General features: G+C 41.8%; 1 protein-coding gene across 1 annotated transcript; it reads left to right on the top strand.

Moving 5' to 3' along the window:
• Positions 1-249: 249 nt before the first annotated feature.
• On the top strand, positions 250-17872 carry ston1 (stonin 1; the record flags this gene model as incomplete). The annotated part of the gene is made up of 13 exons (XM_080507414.1): positions 250-388; positions 5556-7481; positions 7624-7826; positions 8862-8913; positions 10692-10945; positions 13775-13876; positions 13992-14115; positions 14352-14398; positions 15316-15409; positions 15510-16009; positions 16641-16874; positions 17570-17659; positions 17765-17872. Exons 2-13 carry the CDS (start codon positions 5627-5629, stop codon positions 17870-17872), a joined length of 3663 nt encoding a protein of 1220 aa, XP_080363540.1. The 5' UTR covers positions 250-388; positions 5556-5626.
• Positions 17873-19070: the final 1198 nt, after the last annotated feature.

The following is a 19070-nucleotide window of genomic DNA, read 5'->3' as shown; positions in this document are numbered from 1 at the left end:
TTATATTTATAAACAGAAGCATGCGCATTTATTATACCGAAACCTCTACGGGTCTTTCATCTAGCAGTTGTTTAGTTAGTTAATTCACTGAACACAAACAATAACAAACTTTGAGCCTGTCATCATACTTGAAGGTGTAGTTTCTTGCATGGAACCCGTGCGCCGGTGTGGCGATGTTGACATTTCCCACGGCCGTGAACGCAGCTGCGCTCTGTCCCGTTGGAGGACAGTCTGTGTGAAGTCGGGAGGGGAAACGCAGCGTTCATAAAACTCTCAGGATTTACACTCTGCCATTTTGAGCAAAACCGACCGACAGCGGACTGCAGACGCGTCCCTCAGACGCAAACCATGACCTGAAGCTCTGGCGAAGTTTTGCAGTCGTGAAGTTGTGAGTATGTTTACGGTCGCAGTCTGTTTTCGTGGAGGCAGCTCAGTGAGTTCAGGTCACGTTAGGGAATAAAAGAACTGTTCGGGTGGATTCTGGCTTGGATGGTGGACTCGTTGTGCGGCTCTTGGCTTTGGGACTGAGTGGCGCTTCTCACTGAAGCGTGGGCAGAGTTACGGGAGCGGGAGGAGAAGTAGCACGGAGTGTGACAACTTTTACGCGGCGGCGGACTTCATGCATCAAAACAATGGCGCGGCCGTGATCCCGGGAGTGGGCCTCTCTGTCCGGGACACGGGCCTGGCTCTGTTGTGGATGACAGCATGCTGCTGCGATTGTTTCTCTCTGCTCACTCAGTTGCTATGGACGATGGAGAGAGAGACAGAGAGTTGTGCATGTTGGTCATTTACTGACGCTGCAACGCACCTAACCAGAGTGCAACACTGTCAGTGTGCGTGGGCGCGATCTACCGATCTCAGTGCGCAAATAATGGATCCTCAGCACTCATATTGGCCGATCGACCAGATTTCGGGTTATTGTTGGGTAACGCGATTGACTGATCTTTAATTACGGATCCATTATTTCAGCAATCGGGAGATCTCGCAAATTGCCACCAAAAAATGCTATATAAAAAAAACTTGCTTGCATATTCCAAACCTCCTTAAAAAGGATGAAACTCTGATACATGTGGGACTTCAACGTGAGGCAGCATTATCCAAGTTGCATAAAAGAAAAGAAAAGTATACACAATGTCAAGAAAGGATACCGTAAACAAAAAGACCCATATAGAAGTGCAAAAAACAACTTCTCATAAGTTAATAACATTATTAGTATCAAGAATTGGTTTCAATTTACCTAAAAGAAAGTGACAGTGTGTTAGTTTGAAAATGCGGATCAAAGTTTTGAAGCTCAAGTTGATCCCAGTGCTGAGTAAGCACATTGCATGGCAGCTATGAGTGTGTGTGAACAAATGGATGAATGAATGAATGAATGTGATGTGTGGGAATGCTGAAGCAGTGAGATTGCAATACGATCCATTGATCCGTCCAGCTTCTTTACCAATTTAACCAATTCAGGATCATAGGATGCTGGAAGTGATAGTGAAGGCAGGGCACACCTCAAATAAGTCACCAATCCATCACAGTTAAACAATGACTCACACACAGTTGAGGTCGGTGTGAGGAGAACGTGAAAACTCTGCATACAAAGAGCCAGAGTCAAATCGGAGATCTGGGCATGAGGCAGTAGTACTCACTATACAGTACAGCAGCTGGCAAAGTAGATTGTGGAGAAGTCGCATACTTGGAATGAAATAGAAATACAAAAGTGAAGTCCCTTGAAATACCGCTAATTGACATTGTGGGTATTTTTTTAACTTTTAATTTGTAGCTAAAGTGTCGAAGAATCGTTAAGTCAGCTCATCTGTCACCATACAGTCAATACAGTTTTACGATTTCGCTGCCAGATGTCAGGAGGCTTCAGTGAAATTGGCTGTTGAGCTTTGATTACTTTTCAATTCCTTCTTTGCTTTGCATTAGAACAAAAAAGTTACTCACTGTTTCAGAAGTCACACTCGCACAATTTTAAGGGCTCTGTTTCCTCTAAGTTTTCGATTCCCCCATTCCCACATACCTCGGAAAAACATTCATGTACAAACGTCTCCCAGCATTTCAAAGAAAAGGAATTTAATTTCACATTTATGGGAGTGGAGCAACTATCAGAAGTGTGTGTCATGCATTGGGACATCAAAGATGCTGCCTGCATTAGTGTTTCTTTTAATGTGTTAGGGAGAGGTTCTTGTCACTTTTGTGTATATTGAGCATAATTTACATGATCTTATAATATACATTTGCGATGTTTTTGCTCTCTGGTGTTTGTCCTAAGTTGGACGGGTGATCTGCCCACAGTGGATGTAGGTTTTTCATTGATTTCAAAGCTCTGGTCTCTTTCACTCAATATTCAGCCTGAGGCTAATGCAGTGAACAAAGTGAGCCTGGTTGCATCTGTAAATGTGTGTTCATTCCCTTGATCACTAGTTTTGATTGAGACTGCAATATAAACACTTCAGGACATGTAATGGATTGAACGCAAGTTATTTAAAAAAAAAAGTTAAATGTGGGGTTTTCTATATATTGTGATGTCATGCTTTAGTTGTATTTACAGTGAATGTTGGGGCGACACTGTTTTCCTTTTTAATCTAAAAAAATTATAATAATGGGGTCCTGACCCCCCCTGGAATTACCTGTGATTTCTGCTGAAAGGCTATTTTCAACTAGAATTAATCATAAATTTAAACACACAGGACTCCTGCAATCAGAGGTTATATTGATTCATTCAGTGTTCGAGGACAGAGAAACTGCAACACCCAAACTTTCTCTTCTGCTTTGGTTCGATGGGCGGACACGGCTCAATTTTCAGCGTTGCCACTGGAAATGGGTCATCAGATTTTCAGCTCTGTACTAGATTACACCGTCATTGTGGTTCCAGCAGCAGCAGTCTGTCATCAAGTCAAATGAGATAGTGTCGAGTTCTGTTTGTGCTTTTTCTCAGGAAGACAGTGCTGCGAGAGTGAGCAGGAAACATCCCAAGGATCCAACAGGAACTTGTCTGTTTTCGTCAGGAAGCATCTGCAAACTACAGTTAAAGTTCAAACCCGTTTTATTCCCAGACCACAGAAGTTTTGTCTCAGTTATCATTTGTCACTGAAGTCCCGTCACGCAGTGTCAGCGTGAGACAGTTTGGTTGCACTTCTCCTTCAGTGGAGTCCAAGTTCCCAAGATATTCGGTGCAAGTTTCACATGGCACGTGAATGACTTTTGCACTGCTTGACAGCTCTTCTGTTTGCAAACGTGGTTTCCTCCTGCAGCTTTGAGGACTCGCACATCACAAGTCTTGGGTCCGAATGACCTCTCTCCAAGCAGCTCTTCTGCAACTTCTCATGACATCAGTTGTACCCAATAGTTGTGGTTATACATGACTTAACACTTTTCTTCACCGGCCCGAGGGTCAGCAAGTGTAGTCACTGACATAAATATAGTAATAATGAGTAATGATATATTTTTAGTTACAGCATTGGATTACATGTGCTGCGTCTTAACTGCAGCGCTGCATTGCATTTGGAGGCAAGCTACATTCCGTCTCGGAACATATCTTCTCCCCTATTGCGACCCCCAAATAATTATATCAAAATTAGGAATGTGGTTAAAATTGATTCTTCTGACTTGCTTTGTAAATCCAGTGCAGTGCCAAATTAATGTCATAAGGCCGTCTCCTTCCAAAGGCGTCTCCTCCCTCTGCCTTTTGGGACGTTTGACTGTGAAAAATAACCATGAACTCATGAAATCATGACCTGTAAATGTGGTGTGTTTTTGCAGCTCGGAATTAATGATATCATGATAATATTTGTTGTCAGTTCACACGACTGGAAAAGGCTGGTATTTCCTGTGTGCAGAGCTGCGTGTCCCAGAGGAATGCGAGGAATGTATCCTTTTGTCCTCCATAGATTTAGCAGTGTCTCGTTCCTCCTGCACTGCCTGTGAGCTGCACAGCCCAGGAGGAGAGGGCAAAGAGCCTGAAAGACTATCAGCAGACCCCCCGTGGAGACCCCCCCCCCCCCCCCCCACCACAATCCTCCAAATCAAACCTGATGAGTTCTATTAGTCTGCACCCATATTACAAACATCCTTTCCTTAAAAAGATGTGACCTCAGCGTTTTGACAGAGAAATCGTCAACCCGTTATTGTGAAGCAGAACCCCCTCTTCCCTGTTTATTTATAGCAACAGGAACTTTCCACTGGATGTCTCCTCCATACGAGTCATGGCTGTGATTTGGAAGGGAGGAGGGAGGCTGTAATTGAGGCTTTTTGCCCCTTTTCATGGGTACGTGTAGTTTTAGCATAAAGTGGCCTCTCTGTGCGTCTGAGCTGGGCGTCACTGAGCGCAGAGCTGACGGCTCGTCAAAGGACAGATTGTGACCCAGTGGTGAGAAAATTACCTCCCGAGATAATACAAAGATGACAACATTTTAACTCCCCGACAGTGCACAACTTTGCTCTCCAGAAATATTTCCTCATTTTATCAGGATATGAGTCCTATGTTGAAAATAGCTCCGCAGGTCTAATATTGGAGAAGATGAAACATAAATCTTGGAGAGATTCAGCTGGCTTTGCAGCAGCTTGTTGTACCTGGTTCTCACTGTTGAATTCATGCTGTTTAATGAGGCTGGATCTTTGCTGCCATGCCTAACTTTTCTCACGCGCATTTTGCAGCAGTGTTGTTATTAAATATTTAGATTATGCTCATTTGAAAGCACAGAGTGTCTAAAATACACCATTTATACAGCAAAAACCTTTGAACTCCCACAACTCTGAAGTTTCAGCTTTATCTTTCATAAATACTCCTTTGGGCCAGAAGGAAATCTGAAAAAGTTTCCCAAAGCTTTGAGAAACTTTTGGAGTATATATATATAATTTTTTTTTAAACTAATGTTGGTTTTTCAAAGTTTAAATGGGGAAAATAAATACCGTGTGACAATATTCAATTCTAATGAGGATGGCCGTGTTGTTATTTGTTTAGTATTTCAGTTTATTCACGTATATCAGCACATGACCAGATGAGTAAAAGGCTGCATTCCTGTATTAGCTTTCTGGACTGCAAGCCAAAGCAAATCTAAATAAATAAGAGGAAACAATAAAGTTGGTGGTATTTTATTAACTTCCCACATGTGACAGACACATGCCTCGAGTTACACGACAGTCTGAGACAAATCACACTCGGCTAATAGTGCAAAGGCAAGTATTGAAACTTTTCCTGGAGGCTTTTGCTACTGTGGCTTTGTCCCTTTGATGCATCACAGTGAAGGATTGTTTGCACTACTCTGATGGAAAGACTGTTCATCTCATAAATGTCTGTATGAGGGATTATCTTAAAGCAGCAAGAAGAAATAATAAAATCCAGAATTTCTGGTGTCACTGCGGGAAGATGTGTGGCTGCTTAACTGACACCAAAATGCACAATGCTGACTTATACTTGTCAATAAAGTACCTGAAGGAAACATGTTTATTTTACACACTTTATTTTCTAGCAAACAGGACCAGGATTTTTAAGAATTTATTGTGAATATTTGGATTTTAATGGTAATTAATTTTTTTTATGTATGTGTATTCTGATGTAGGACACTTGGGGAACGGTCGGACCAACAAAGGAGAAGCTGCTGTGTGAACCATTCATCAGGCCTCCTTCGCCATGTGTTCAACAAACCATTCGAACTGGGTCACGTTTGAAGATGACAATACGCCGCTCTCGTCACCTCAGAAGCCCCTACAGTCCCCGTCGCATATCAAAGCATCGGTACCGCGTCCCAATGGTTTGAAATTAGGTCTTCCTCCAATCAGAGACACTTCCTGGAGCTTCAGTAGTTCCCTGGAATCCCCTCAAAGCCACTCCAGTCTTAGTGGAGGCTCCTGTGTACCATGTAACACGCCTTTTTGCACTCCTGTGAGTGGGGTTCCCAGCAGCGCATCCCCATTTCACCCAAGCACGTGGGACAAAAATGACTTCTTTCAGAGGTCGCCCAGCACACCCACCTCGTCTATTCCCTCTCCTGCATCAGAAGCCTCCGCTCAAACCTCAGATGGACCAAGCCCTTTCCCGTCTTTCCAGGGAAGCTCAGGACACTTTAACCCCTTCTGGGCTGGATCCAGATACAGCGCCGAGGCAGATAGCTCTTCCTCTGACTCAGATACTGACAACAGCCTACCACGTTTCTTTATTCGGACCAAAGATGGCAGTGAGCCTCCACGCGACCAACTTCAGAACTCCCTTTCCTTCGTTTGTGACAAAGTGGAAGGCCTAAGAGCCGACGAAGACCATGAACGAGAGTCAAATAAAGATTGGGAGAGGCGGCTGAGTTGCAAAAGCGAGGTGTTGAGTGAGAGCTCATCTCAGTTTGTTCCTCGGGGTCTGTTTCGTAGCCAAAAAAGAGACGGCTGGTCCGTCATGGTCAGGATTCCCGAGAAGAAGAACCGCATGTCCTCTCGACAGTGGGGAACAATCTATCTCCGCTTGTTGACGGGAGGTGTGCTGCAGATGTACTATGAGAAAGGGCTGGAGAAGCCGTACAAGGAGTTCCAGCTTCTCCCTCAGTGCAGGCTCTCGGATATCAAACTGGAAAGCTACAGTGAACCCCGCAAAGTCCTCACGGTGAAGGTGGAGCATTTCTCCTACACAGAAAAGAAGCGCTTTCACCCAAAGCTGGAGGTCAGTCACGACGCGGAGATAGAGCAGCTGCTCAAGTTTGGCTCCACGGCACACGACGAATTGGAGGACCTGGTGGCCTCCATAGAAGAGGAGATCTTCAAGCTGCCCGTACCCCACCAGCAGAGACGGCATTACGAGGAGCAGGAGCTGTCGCTGCAGATCACCGATCACATCTGGATACAACTAGATAAGTTTGGAGAAGTGATGGAGCGCACAGCCTTCACACAGGTTCACTGTCTTGCTTTTCTGAATGGACCCGGGGAATGTTTTCTCGCTCTCAATGATCTTGGATTGCTGCAGTTTGACTCCAGTTACGGGTCAGAGGATGGCACTGAACTTTGGATGGAGATTGCCGACTGCCATTTTCACAAATGCGTGAATGAGGCAGAGTTTCAAAGATCCCGGCTGATTAAATTCTCACCTCCTGATGCGTACAGGGCCGAGCTGATGCGCTACAAGACGACAGTCCTGGGTTGCACAGAAATTCCCTTCTCAATCAAAGCTGTGGTCACAGTTCAAGGTGCCTATGTGGAGCTGCAAGCTTTTCTCAACATGTCAGCCACTTTCCTCTCGTCTCTGAGGGTGTCAGACGCTCAACCGCTGTGTGAGAATGTGGTGATCCGCGTGCCGGTGCCTGGCGACTGGGTCAAAGTTACACAAACGGTGGCATTACTGCGACAGAGATCATTGAAGGCCAGAATGAACAGAAATGCCTGCTTGGGTGCTGTCAGCGCTGCAGATTCACAACCCGTCATGCAGGTGTCCATCGGCTCTGTGAAGTACGAGAATGTATATTCAGCCATTATGTGGAGGATCGACAGGCTGCCGGCTAAGAATTCCGGTAATACATTCTTTCTCACAACAGCAGCTTAACCCATCATTTTGTCATTAGCTTCTGGCCCTTGAATTCCTCACATGCACACAACGTTTGCTGTCTGCGGTGTAACTCTTCACTAAAATTAACCTCCTTTCTCCTTTTGCAGCAGTGGACCATCCCCATACATTTTCTTGCAAACTGGAGCTGGGATCTGATCAGGAGATCCCAAGTGACTGGTACCCTTTCGTCACCATGGAGTGTGAAATCACGGGTGCTGTTGTTTCACAGACCAGAATTAAATCCCTGGGCACCGTGAATGACATTCAGCCACAGAAACACGTGACGAGCTGGACCCGCTATCATTGTCAGGTGGGGTTCTTTATTGAGTCATGACTGGTGCATGCAAATGTTAAAATCCACTTTTTCTTTTGTAACAAAGCCCATCATGAACAATCTTCAATCTTTTAACTGAAATAAGTCTGAAATCCTTTCTTCCACCGTGTTTCCCTCCAGTCTACTGCTGGCTAAAGCCTCTTGCCTCTGTAACTGAATGATTTATGTAGCCTGCATGTTTTCGCAGTGTGCTTGTTTCCACAAAAGTATTGCTCTCATGCAAATTTTGCAGCAGTAAAGTACCTTGCGTTTTCTACATTTTCTATTTCAGTGACAGATCTATAAACACTACAATCTCCTGAGAACACATTAGAGTAGCTATAACATTTTGAGGGGAAATTGTATTCAGTGTCTTCTTTGTAATTTCCACACAATGCTGGCAGGCTGTGTTAGGCTGGTTTGAACTTGTTATATAATTTGGGATTTTGAGTGGCGTCTTTCTGTCACCATGATTGTAATGCTAGATTGTATGAATTCATCTGAGGTTTAAGTGAAACAATAATGATCAGTAGCCTTCATAGCAATGTTGAGATGAGGTTTGATTTGATGTATCGAAGAACATGAAAACTCGACATTGTAAAATCCCTTAAGCCAAACCAGACTTGAAACTGTTGGCACGATGAGATGACAGTGCTAACTGCTACACCATCGCTCCATTAGTTTCAAACATTTTGCTCTCTCATGAATAGTTAGAGGCTTTGGAGGACAGTGAGAGTGTATGTGGCACGAGAGATGATGGACTGTGAGCTTCAGCATGGTTTACATTTCATCTAATCTGGGTAATTGAGGTATGATGCATCAGTCAAGCTTGTAAAAAAAAACTGAGAAGAGACTCTTTGTGCCATCTTGTGTTGAAAAGTGGAATCGCATGAAGTGACATGTTGGCTTGCTAGCACACAGCTCTGACTATGTTTACCTAAACTCAGTCAAGGTTTTTTTTTTCCAAATTTGTGCAGATGAAGAAAACACCTTTTAGCTTGCACCAAAATAACCTCTTTTTGTATACTTTAGGTGGAGGTAGAGAAGAAGTGGATTGAAACTGAGTCACAGAAGCAGTCTGGATGTATGACACAGTGATGAATGGAGATGCTCTGAAGAGGACGTCGTGCCTTTGATCCAAGACATTTACTTAAAGGTGAAAAGGGACAAAAACAAAAGAACAAAAACAAGGGTGACAAGGGGCTTTCTGCTTATATCTGGGGTCGCATTCATCTAATTATAATTTCAGATTACTTCTCATGGACGTTAACTCATTTTGAGGTTGTTTTTTTTGACAGAGTGATTTTGTAGACCAATAAACAATTAAATATATTTTTTTCTGCCTAGCACTTTACATTTAATAGATTAAATGAATATGAAATTACAGTTTGTATGAGTAATGTATATGAGCTTATATTTGCTTTGTCTGCACTGTCTTCCACAATGACTACCAGCCTTAATGGATGCACGCCAAATGGAACGTATAAGATAAACAACATAAGGAGTCACCATTCTTCTTCGTAGTACAGAAATCATCATGAGATGCTTCAGTTAACGGTATTTTTTTCTCATCGTTTTTTTCCCCCTCAATTCGTTTTTATATTCACTAAATTCTATGCAGTAATCATCATTTTGGTATTTTGTTTCTAAGGCGTCATGTTCATATTTATCAGAAAGTGTGAAAAAATAAAAGTGGACTGGAAAAATAATGCTGCAGTCGCAGTTTGAAACAAACCCAACAGCATCACAGCTACCTAGACTGGTCCACTGTTGGTTCAGTTATTCAATGTTTAAAAAAAAAAAAAGTTTTTTACACAAACTCGTGCTGTGACATTTGTGATACAGCAATAGATTCCAATATTTAAAGACTTGAATAATTTTTTTCCATGAATACATTACTTATGTTGTTTATTTTAATCTGACCGTTGACTTTATATCAAGGGTGTATTTAGTGGGATTGTAAATTTATTTAAACAATTCAGATCTTTATTATGCGATGCTTTGGGCTGTGAATAGTGTGGAATAATAGAAAAAGAAATTGGTGAAGGTTTATAGTCTATGAATTGTGAGGTACCTGGCTTGAGTAAAAAAAAAAAGAAACTTGATTAAAACCGGATGACTTGTGTTACTTCTTTACAGTTATTCACCTCACTCTACGATACAAAAAGCTCATGCTATAACAGTATATAATGTGTCAATGGAAATACAGAGACCGTCATGCACTCCTGATTTAGAGTTACCAGTGCTAACCACAACAAAAGCCAACTTAAATTAGGCTTTTAAGCAATATTCTGCAGTCAGCACACACAGTGCTACACATGCAAGAGAACTAGAGGTTTTTGAAACAATATTTTTCATACTGGCTCCAGTGGCGATGGAGCTATTTTCAGCTGAAGCCACAGGGATCTATTCAGTCTTCATGTGGAAAACATGCACCCTTGAATGTTTTTAAGCAAGGTTTCTTTCTATTAATATACAACCGGATCCATGTTTCAATGCTCTTTTGGTTTCATCTCCAGAGTTTTACTTACATAATCTTATTTATTAAAAGCAAAAATACACGGAAAATGCTCCTCAACTCATAAGTAGATTTCAACTCATTTTCACGAGGTAAAAATAAAACTATAGTTATTATAGTAATTGTAATATTTAGGGAACAGGGACCACAAGTTTCACTCGAAACTCCTTTCTGGCTTTAAAGTAAGTATAGTCTATTAAAACAGACATAAGACTGTGGGGTTGGGTATATGTCAATAAAGCCTCCAACCTCTTATAATTAATGGAAAGTGTTTGCCTGTTTGAACCCACATTAGCTTTGTAGTGAACTGGCAGCTAAATGCCTTTTAGTCTCAGCAACTGCAGTATCCACAGGGGTGCGTCTTGTTGCTGCCTTCCAGCCCCGGCCTCTCATCCTCATCAGACGAGTGGAGCTGCAGAAGTGCCAGCCGCGCTCGGAGGAAGCAGGGGTCACGGCTCCTGCTGCTGCGCATCCATTGAACACCAACTTCAAAATTAAGTGTTTTGTAAAGGGTATGTTTTTAAATCCAACCACTGTGGACCCTTGGGATCAGGAGCTGTGTTCAATTCACAGCAACAAGGAAGGAACCAAAAAGGATGTACAGTTCTGCTGGACAGAGATCTTTGGGAGATTATCTACATCTCTTCTCATTTAGCATCAGGAAAATTATTGATCAATATAGTGTTTTTAGTAGTCTTTTTATCAAAATATTGAAAACTACAAGTGGCTGTATCGTAGGTCACTTGCAGCACTTGTAATTTTAATGGTGATGTACATTGCATGGCGCTGTATTTGTTTTGCATTGCACATGTGATTAAGTTGCACCCTGCACTGAATTTACTAATTGTAAATTTGTACATTATTTTTTTGGCTGCATTAGCTGATTTGTTTTGTTAAATGTGCTGTGATTTTCACTATAGGTTATTAGGTACAAACAAATGGTGTTCACAAGGTATAGGGAAGAAGAAGAGGGGGATGTGCACTAGGTGTTTTCACTGTGACAACATTTTTGCTTATCTATTACTTGCTGTCTTTGCTTTAGTTTGCTAATATGTGATTGGATTAAACAAGGGGGTGCAAATAGATTGACTGGAGAGGAGGTAGGATTTAATAAGCTCATGCTTCCTTCTAATCTTTTTCAAACTAGACTTCAACTTCAACGTATTATGTTTTTACTTACTAAATTCCAAATAGAAATAAATAAAAAAATGACATGAAATGAAATGGAAAAAGTAATTTAGGTACCGTAATGGTTATAACTTTGTGACATTGTGGCAACAATGTGAACTCATCCAAGAACGATGTATTTCAACCTTTTGACATGGACAAATGATGTACAAGAACAGATAAAAGTCATCACATGCTGATTGTGGTAAAATGGCACTGCATTGTCACTTTTTGTTGTTCTTATAAATAACTGACACAGGTATGTTAAAGGCTGCTGACGGGGAAAGTTGTTTTTGTTGTTGTTTTTTTAACCCTTCCTACAATAACACCATACACCATAACAGAGTGAGACTCTCCTTTAGGTTTTTTCAGACAGACACTTTGAAGGTCTCAGGTATAATCCAGCTCACCTGCGCTCCTCCCACTAATCAACCCTCACTACCTGCTGCCGACACCGGAAGCAGCACAGCGCAGCGCAGCCTCTTACCACAACCGTCCTTATTTCTTCTTGAAGCATGCTGAAAAACGCAAGCCCCGTGGTGAGTGAAACCTTTGTCCCCTTTCGTTAGTTTTTTTTTTTTTTCTGAAAGCGAAGCTGCTGCGTTTTGTCGGGGAGGACGCAGAAATGCGCTCCTGAAAACACTTTGTATTGAGTCTCAGTCTGCAACACAGTTCTTAATTTTAACAGGACTGATTGTGATGATAGACAAACGACCAACTGTACATTTTCGCTTTTTAGGACCATGCATTAAAAAACAAAACAAAAAAAGTTTTATGAATTTGAATTTGTGTTATGAAACAAATTAACAATTTTGCCTCAAGATATGACCGGCTTAATCAGTATCTGTGTGATATTGTATGGATGTATGTATGAAACATGAAAAAACATTGATATAAAAAATATAATCGAAATATTTTATCAATCACAGGACATTTTTTCAGCCGATGTGGCTGCTGTGCAAGGCGTTCCATCCATCTAATGAAAGCAGTTTGGGGTTCAGAGTCTTGCTCAAGGACACTTTCACGTGTGGGCAGGGAAAGACGGAGAGTCAAACTTGCAACCATCCAATTGAAAGACGACCACTCTACCAACTCAGCCATAGACACCCCCATCAAATATAAAACTAAAATATAAAAACAGGAAACTATGAGAATAAAGTATAAACTATGATTGAATCAAATAAACCCAATAATAATATATTAATATATAACCTTCAAATCAAAAAAAGCAAATGTCCTAAGTTTACGTTTAACTTTGTTACCATTTATTCCTCCTTCCTCTCTACCCGGACATAGTAACAAAAGAAGGCTTCACGCTTGAATTGATTCATAGATGTGAATGTTTCCAGCCTGAGATGTCCTAATAAATCATTGAAGACCAGTGTGAAGCAATTTTCTCCTCAAATATGTCCAGACCTTGGGTAGATGGGAATAAAAAAACATAAAAAATCATGAAATATTCTCATGTACTGCAATGCAGTATTGTTGACCTCCATGTCTTGTGAATCTAAAATAAAAAAACCGAAATAAAAAGACTTCAATATTTCTATTCTGCGTAATGCTTCAACGGCATTCTTTGGAGGAACAAACCTCTTCTAATTCAGGATGTACCTGTATGCCACTATATCTGGTTTACCAGTATACGTCACACTAATTCACATTTATCAAGAAGCTGGAATTGAAAACGGACTATTATAGTTACTTGACAACTGGCACCTCTCTCTCATCTACGATGAACCATGTCTTAAAATGAAGGCAGTTTTGCCAGTGTAGGCAGGTCTCATCTAAAGCTCCCTGGATCGTCCTCAAGACGGCTGAATGCATGCTGGACATCCCAAACAATCTTACAGAGCTGCAAGCTATTTTCAGAAGGGGGAATGAAATCACCCAAACAAAAAGTGAATGTCTCTTAGCAGCTATCACAACCTCAGATATTTCCTTAAGGCAGTTTTACAAAGTGCAGACCACGCAGGTACTTTTGCTTGAGGCTCTTATGCTTTTTTTGTTATTTGTATGCCATTAAAAATAAGAAATATGAAAAATATTTAAATATCTAATATTATGTTTACTGGGTCTTGCTTATCTACTTACAGTAAAAATAGATTTGAGGTGTGAGTTAATGTTTCACAGCTTTGACCAAGACAGAAACATTAATAATTAGTTCTTTCTTTCTATATATATAAAGTTTGTGGTATATCATAGCAGACCAACACCTTCTGACTTGCAATTTTTTATTTATTTGTTTTGTCAACAACTGCAGGCTAAACTCTACTTGTCCATAATTGATGATGTGATTGACGGCATGAGAGAGCTCTTCTTTGAGGACGGGCTTGAAGACCGTGTCCTGGATGATTTAAAACATGTGAGTCATATTCTGCACCCTGTCTTGGTGGAAAAAAAGAACTCAAGCTAATATATTTAGAGGGGAAATGTGAACCACACCAGGAAGACATGCCACTGTGTCTGTTGATGTGCAGCTTTGGAAGTCCAAGATGATGCAGTCAAAAGCAATGGAAGACTTCAGGAAGAACAGCGTCAACTCCTCCAACTTCGTACTGCAGCTTCCTGCCAACTACAATCAGCCTGATCAGGAGCTCACCGGTAACCTCATGTTGACGGCCGTTCGCCGCTCATCAAGAAAAGTCTGTCATTGAGTTTATGTACCTGGTGAAAACTACTCTAAAATATGCCTCTTAATATGAAGAGGGGGAAGATTACTATTCCGTTTGGATTCAGGTGGCATATTTTAAAATGCCGCGGCATTTTAATTTCATTTGCGAATAAGTGACAACAAAAATCTTTTTAAAAGTGACCTTTGCGTTGGTTTTGTTTTTCAGCCTCAGTTCTGATCCCCGCGAGTCAGAATATCCACTTCCAAGCCAGGGTAAGTTTCATCACCTAGATTAGTCCTATCATATTCCTATACAAGAGGTTTGACTTCTCTATGTCGAAAATTATCAATTCAGCTCCATGGGTTTTCTAACACAATGATTAATTAAGTTCAAATTATCTACTTTTCGTAAATCAATTTGGTAGCATTTGCGGCTGTTCATGCCTGTCAGGTTTGATCTTCATACATCACAGTCCGTTCAGATTTCTTTGTTGGTGCATCCATCTCATTTCTGGAAGTGTGAATGCTGCCATCTGAACTCCGGAGAAGCAAAAAAGATCTCAGTCCAAACAAACTGTGGAGCGTTTGATTGAAATACGAGCATAGCAGAGACCACAGACATCTGAAATCAAAGAACATGACAGGCATCAGACTCTTCCATCTTCCCCGTGGCATGTCTTTGTAGGCGTGTGCAGAGATTTCACTCCTGCTGGTTCGACTTCATACATCGGATAAGCTCTTGATGAGCTCTGTTGGTTAGGAAAACACTCTTCACAATAATCCCATGTGCTTCAATGTTCAGCACACAGCATTGTTCCCCAACATTCTCCAGAAAGCTGTCCAACTTATCTTTTCAGTTAACAATCCTTTGCTCCATTGTTTAAAAGGTCAGTATGCATTCGAAGCGACTCGGACCAGAAATCCGATAAGTCGTCATCAAGAGCTGAGTCACAGTAATCTGTGCAGTTTCTTGTAGGAATTAAATGCTTCCACAGAGTTGTTACCTCTGTCATGTTCACTTGACCTTTTTGACACAACAACTCACAAATGTCTGCCTCTGAGTGGAAAAAGCCACCGTCGCGTTGAGGATACAGTTCATTTCACCGCCATCTGACAAGAGTATTTATTAAATAAAGCTTATGGAGCTTCACCCTGCATACGAACTAATGTGTTTACACATTTTGTTGCAGGGCAATTCAGAGGCACTTGCTACTTTCTCCCTCCCAGCTGGGTTGACTTACCCTGTGCAGATACCAGCAGGAGTCACTCTCCAAACAGCCTCTGGTATGCTGTGGCCCCAACTCTTTTAACAGTTCAAACATGTGTTTGTTTGTCCCCTGAATTGCCCGGCACTAATGCATTTTCCCTCCCGTTCCGTCTGAAGGTCAACTGTACAAGGTCAATGTTCCCGTCGTGGTTACTCAGGCTCCAGGCAATCAGCAGCCGGCGTCTCAGCCCACACAGAAAGCCACTGAATGGAGGAAAGCTCCGGCCCCACAGCCAGCTGCAGCACCGCCAGATCCCATCCTGCCTCACGAGGGGGAGCCTTCCTCGGCTTCAGCCTCTTCTGTCACCCCGCCAGTGGCTGGTCTACCCCCCGTTCAGGACGTCGGCCCCTGCCAACACTCTCCAGAGCCAGAGGTCACACTGGCAGAAAATGAGTCGGGTCCACAAACTGAGCCTATCAACCTCAGTACGAGTGCCTTGCCCTGCGCCCAGTTATTAGACTACCAGATCAGGACGGAGGAGGCTTTGATGCAATCGGCACAGAGCAGGGACATTGAGGACATCCTGAAAGAAGTGATTGAGGAGGAGAGGGAGAAAGCAGAGAGGGCAAGGAATCAAGCACCTGTGATGGATGGCCAGTTGGACAGCGCTCTCGGGGTAAATGAAAACCGTATTCACTTTTTAGGCCAATAAACAAATAACAAAGGAACAAAGCAGCCTTATGGGTGATATTTAGTTTTTTTTTTTTTTTTAATTTATGGCTATTTGGTGGGCCATCTCTTTTTTTTTTTTTCTTCTTCTTGATAAACTACCAGCTGGTTGCACTTCATTATTCACTTTTTCAGCAAAATGAATATAGTTTCTGAAAATAACATGCGTTTTAAAAAAAAAGAAAAAATAGCCTGGAGTCAATACCTTCTCTATCCTGAGTCAGGTCACTATAAGCAATCCGTGCCGATGTTGGATATAATTTAGACCAGCCTCCCTCCAGATATGTGCCCTGTGGCTACTTTATACAAATCCAAAGAAATGCATGTTGGGTCACCTGAGTCTTAATATTGAACATTTCCGCATACTAACATTGATACAAGATTCTAATTATGATAAACTCTGAAAGTACGAGACGTAAATGCAATCACCTCACTAAATCTTCCTGTCGAATTAGCTTCCATACTGTTCATTTCATCCATTCACTGCTTAACTATTCCTCTCACTCGACGGCTAATCCGTCTTCATTTCTCCGAGCTTGATCGAGGCTAACTGACATTTCTTCTTGTTTCCTGCAAAGCTGGACTTGAACTACAATGCCTTGTCAGACATCGTTCAGCTGGACGGCGCAGCAGACAACTCTGACCACGAGGAAGAGAACGGGCCCCCCCTGGAAGAGACGGACTTCCTGGGTCTGATCAGTGCAGAGGCCATCAGGGCCCTGCAGGAGGAGAATGGGAGCAGTGACGGGAACAACACGTCCTCCAGCAGTGAGGCTGAAGAGATGGATGAGTTTGCTGACGTGGAGGAAGAGGTTTGTACTTCTTTACTTTTGTCTGGCGGTACATCCGAAATGTCCCTCCTAAACTCCTTATCTATCGACTTTCACTTAACCCCCGGAAGTGTTTTGTGTAGCGGCCATGAGAAGGACTGTCCGAGTTCTCACTAAACAAAGGAAAGGATGTTCGTTGCTTCCTTTAGAGCCTCCTTTGGCATAGGATAGCACCGATACGTCCTTTCGCAAAGGAGGCGAGCTCGTGCTGCCCCACAATTTCTTGAGGTGACAAAATTTAAGGGGACCCGCTCATCTGAGCGTTTACGGAAAATCACGATGGCGGGAAAAAGGACGCAGATCATGCAAGTTACCAAAGCAATAATCTGCATTGAACAACTTTAAATAATGTAAAACCCAAATGGGCTTTTTATAGTCCACTTTGGGAAACTTTTAGTTGTTTTCCACACCACGGCAGACGCCACTAACTTGCGCCACAGTCGCATTATTATAAGGTCACTAAGTGAAAGTGCGGTCCGACTGCCACACCGTGATCGCCTTTCACGAACTACTTTAGGAAGCCTTCTAACACCTTTCCTGAACCCCATGATGTCATCCACGTAGTCAAGTGAAAGTCCATAGATAAGGAGAAAAGAGGGACTTTTCGGACATACCCACAGTCTCGAGGCGGCTCACCATAGACTGCTTGTTTCTATGTGCTCCTTTCTGTTGATTAGGACCCTCTGAACTCAGGAGATGATGTGATTGAGCAAGACATCCCAGATCTCTTTGACACCGACAATGTAATCGTTTGCCAGTATGACAAAGTAAGGGGGAAAAAAAACCCTGTCCATTTATTTTCATCTCAACTAAGCCATTTGCTGATTATCCATAGGAATATTGCACATGAGACATGTCCCTTTGTTTTGCAGATTCACCGCAGCAAGAACCGCTGGAGGTTTCATCTGAAAGACGGCGTGATGTGTTATGGGGGCCGAGACCACGTGTTCTCCAAAGCTGTTGGGGAAGCGGAGTGGTGATGAGCTCCGTGCTCTTGAAGAGTCATGTTCAGAAAGAAAACGGTGAATGCAAAAGGGAAAGCCAATCAGCGAGTTGAGACGTCTTGGTGGTGTAATTTGACTCGCAGAGCTGGCAGTTAAGACACCACTGTGCCAAATTATTGATAATTGTTTTTCATTATGTGATTATTACAACAGTACTGCATGTTGTTTGTGATGATGCAGCAAGTTAGTCAGTACTGTTTATCAAATGGCAAAAATTTGTGTTGTATTATATTTTGCTGAAAATAGTTTTAATTGCAGAAAAGCCTTGTTTCAACAGTAATCTTTTATGTTTTTCAAAAACTGTAAAGACATGACTTTATTCATATTTGAAATTAAAAAAAGAAGCTTTTTTTGCATTCAATCAACAGTTGTCTGTCTGTCCATCCATTCATCTATACCACTTTATTCAATTCAGGTTCCCGGGCCACTGGAGCCGATCCCAGTTGATTGTGGGTTAAGTCTGAGTACATTCTAATGAAGGAAACTGAAGTATCCAGAGAGAAAAAAGTCAATTTCTGCACAGGTAAAATATGCAAACTCTACACTGAAAAGAAGCGATACGTTTACTATGATAACTGTTTAAACTTGAGGCAAAATTTATGACGCCCCCCCCCCCAAAAAAAAAAAAAATGAAAAAGAAAAGGGAATGAGAGGTTGATTTTTCATTCCACTTAATCTTGTCAGAGGACTAAATTTATCAAGAAAATAATCAAATCGCAGTAACTGTAAAAAGGACTTTATTCAACATGGTTCAAGGTGTTTTATTGTCATATCACCAGTAAAAGCCAGGTTTCACAGTGAATGAAATTCTTATTTTGCCATCTACCCTGGAGCAGACATACATAAGAATATACACAAAAAATTGAATAAAATATAAAATAACAGAGCAGTGCAAAAATATTAGTAAGAAAGTGAGATGTGCAAAATGTAAACATGTCAGAAGCTGTTCAGAAGTCTGATGGCAATGGGGAAGAAATAGTTTTTGAGTCCATTCTAACATGGTGCAGTCACTGGACAGCACTTGTTTTCCAGCACAAAAATGAATAATGGTGAACTCCAGCCTAAGTCGTGGAAATCAAAAGCAAGCATGTTTGTGCAGTTAAAGTTGAGGCTTTTAAAATGTAAATTAAAACAGGATGCAGTTGTTTATAAATCTCATGAAATCATATTTTAT

This window comes from Blennius ocellaris (assembly GCF_963422515.1).
Source record: "Blennius ocellaris genome assembly, chromosome: 13".
NCBI lineage: Eukaryota > Metazoa > Chordata > Actinopteri > Blenniiformes > Blenniidae > Blennius > Blennius ocellaris.
Note: the sequence above shows the minus strand (reverse complement) of the source record. Positions and strands in the feature narration are given on the sequence as shown.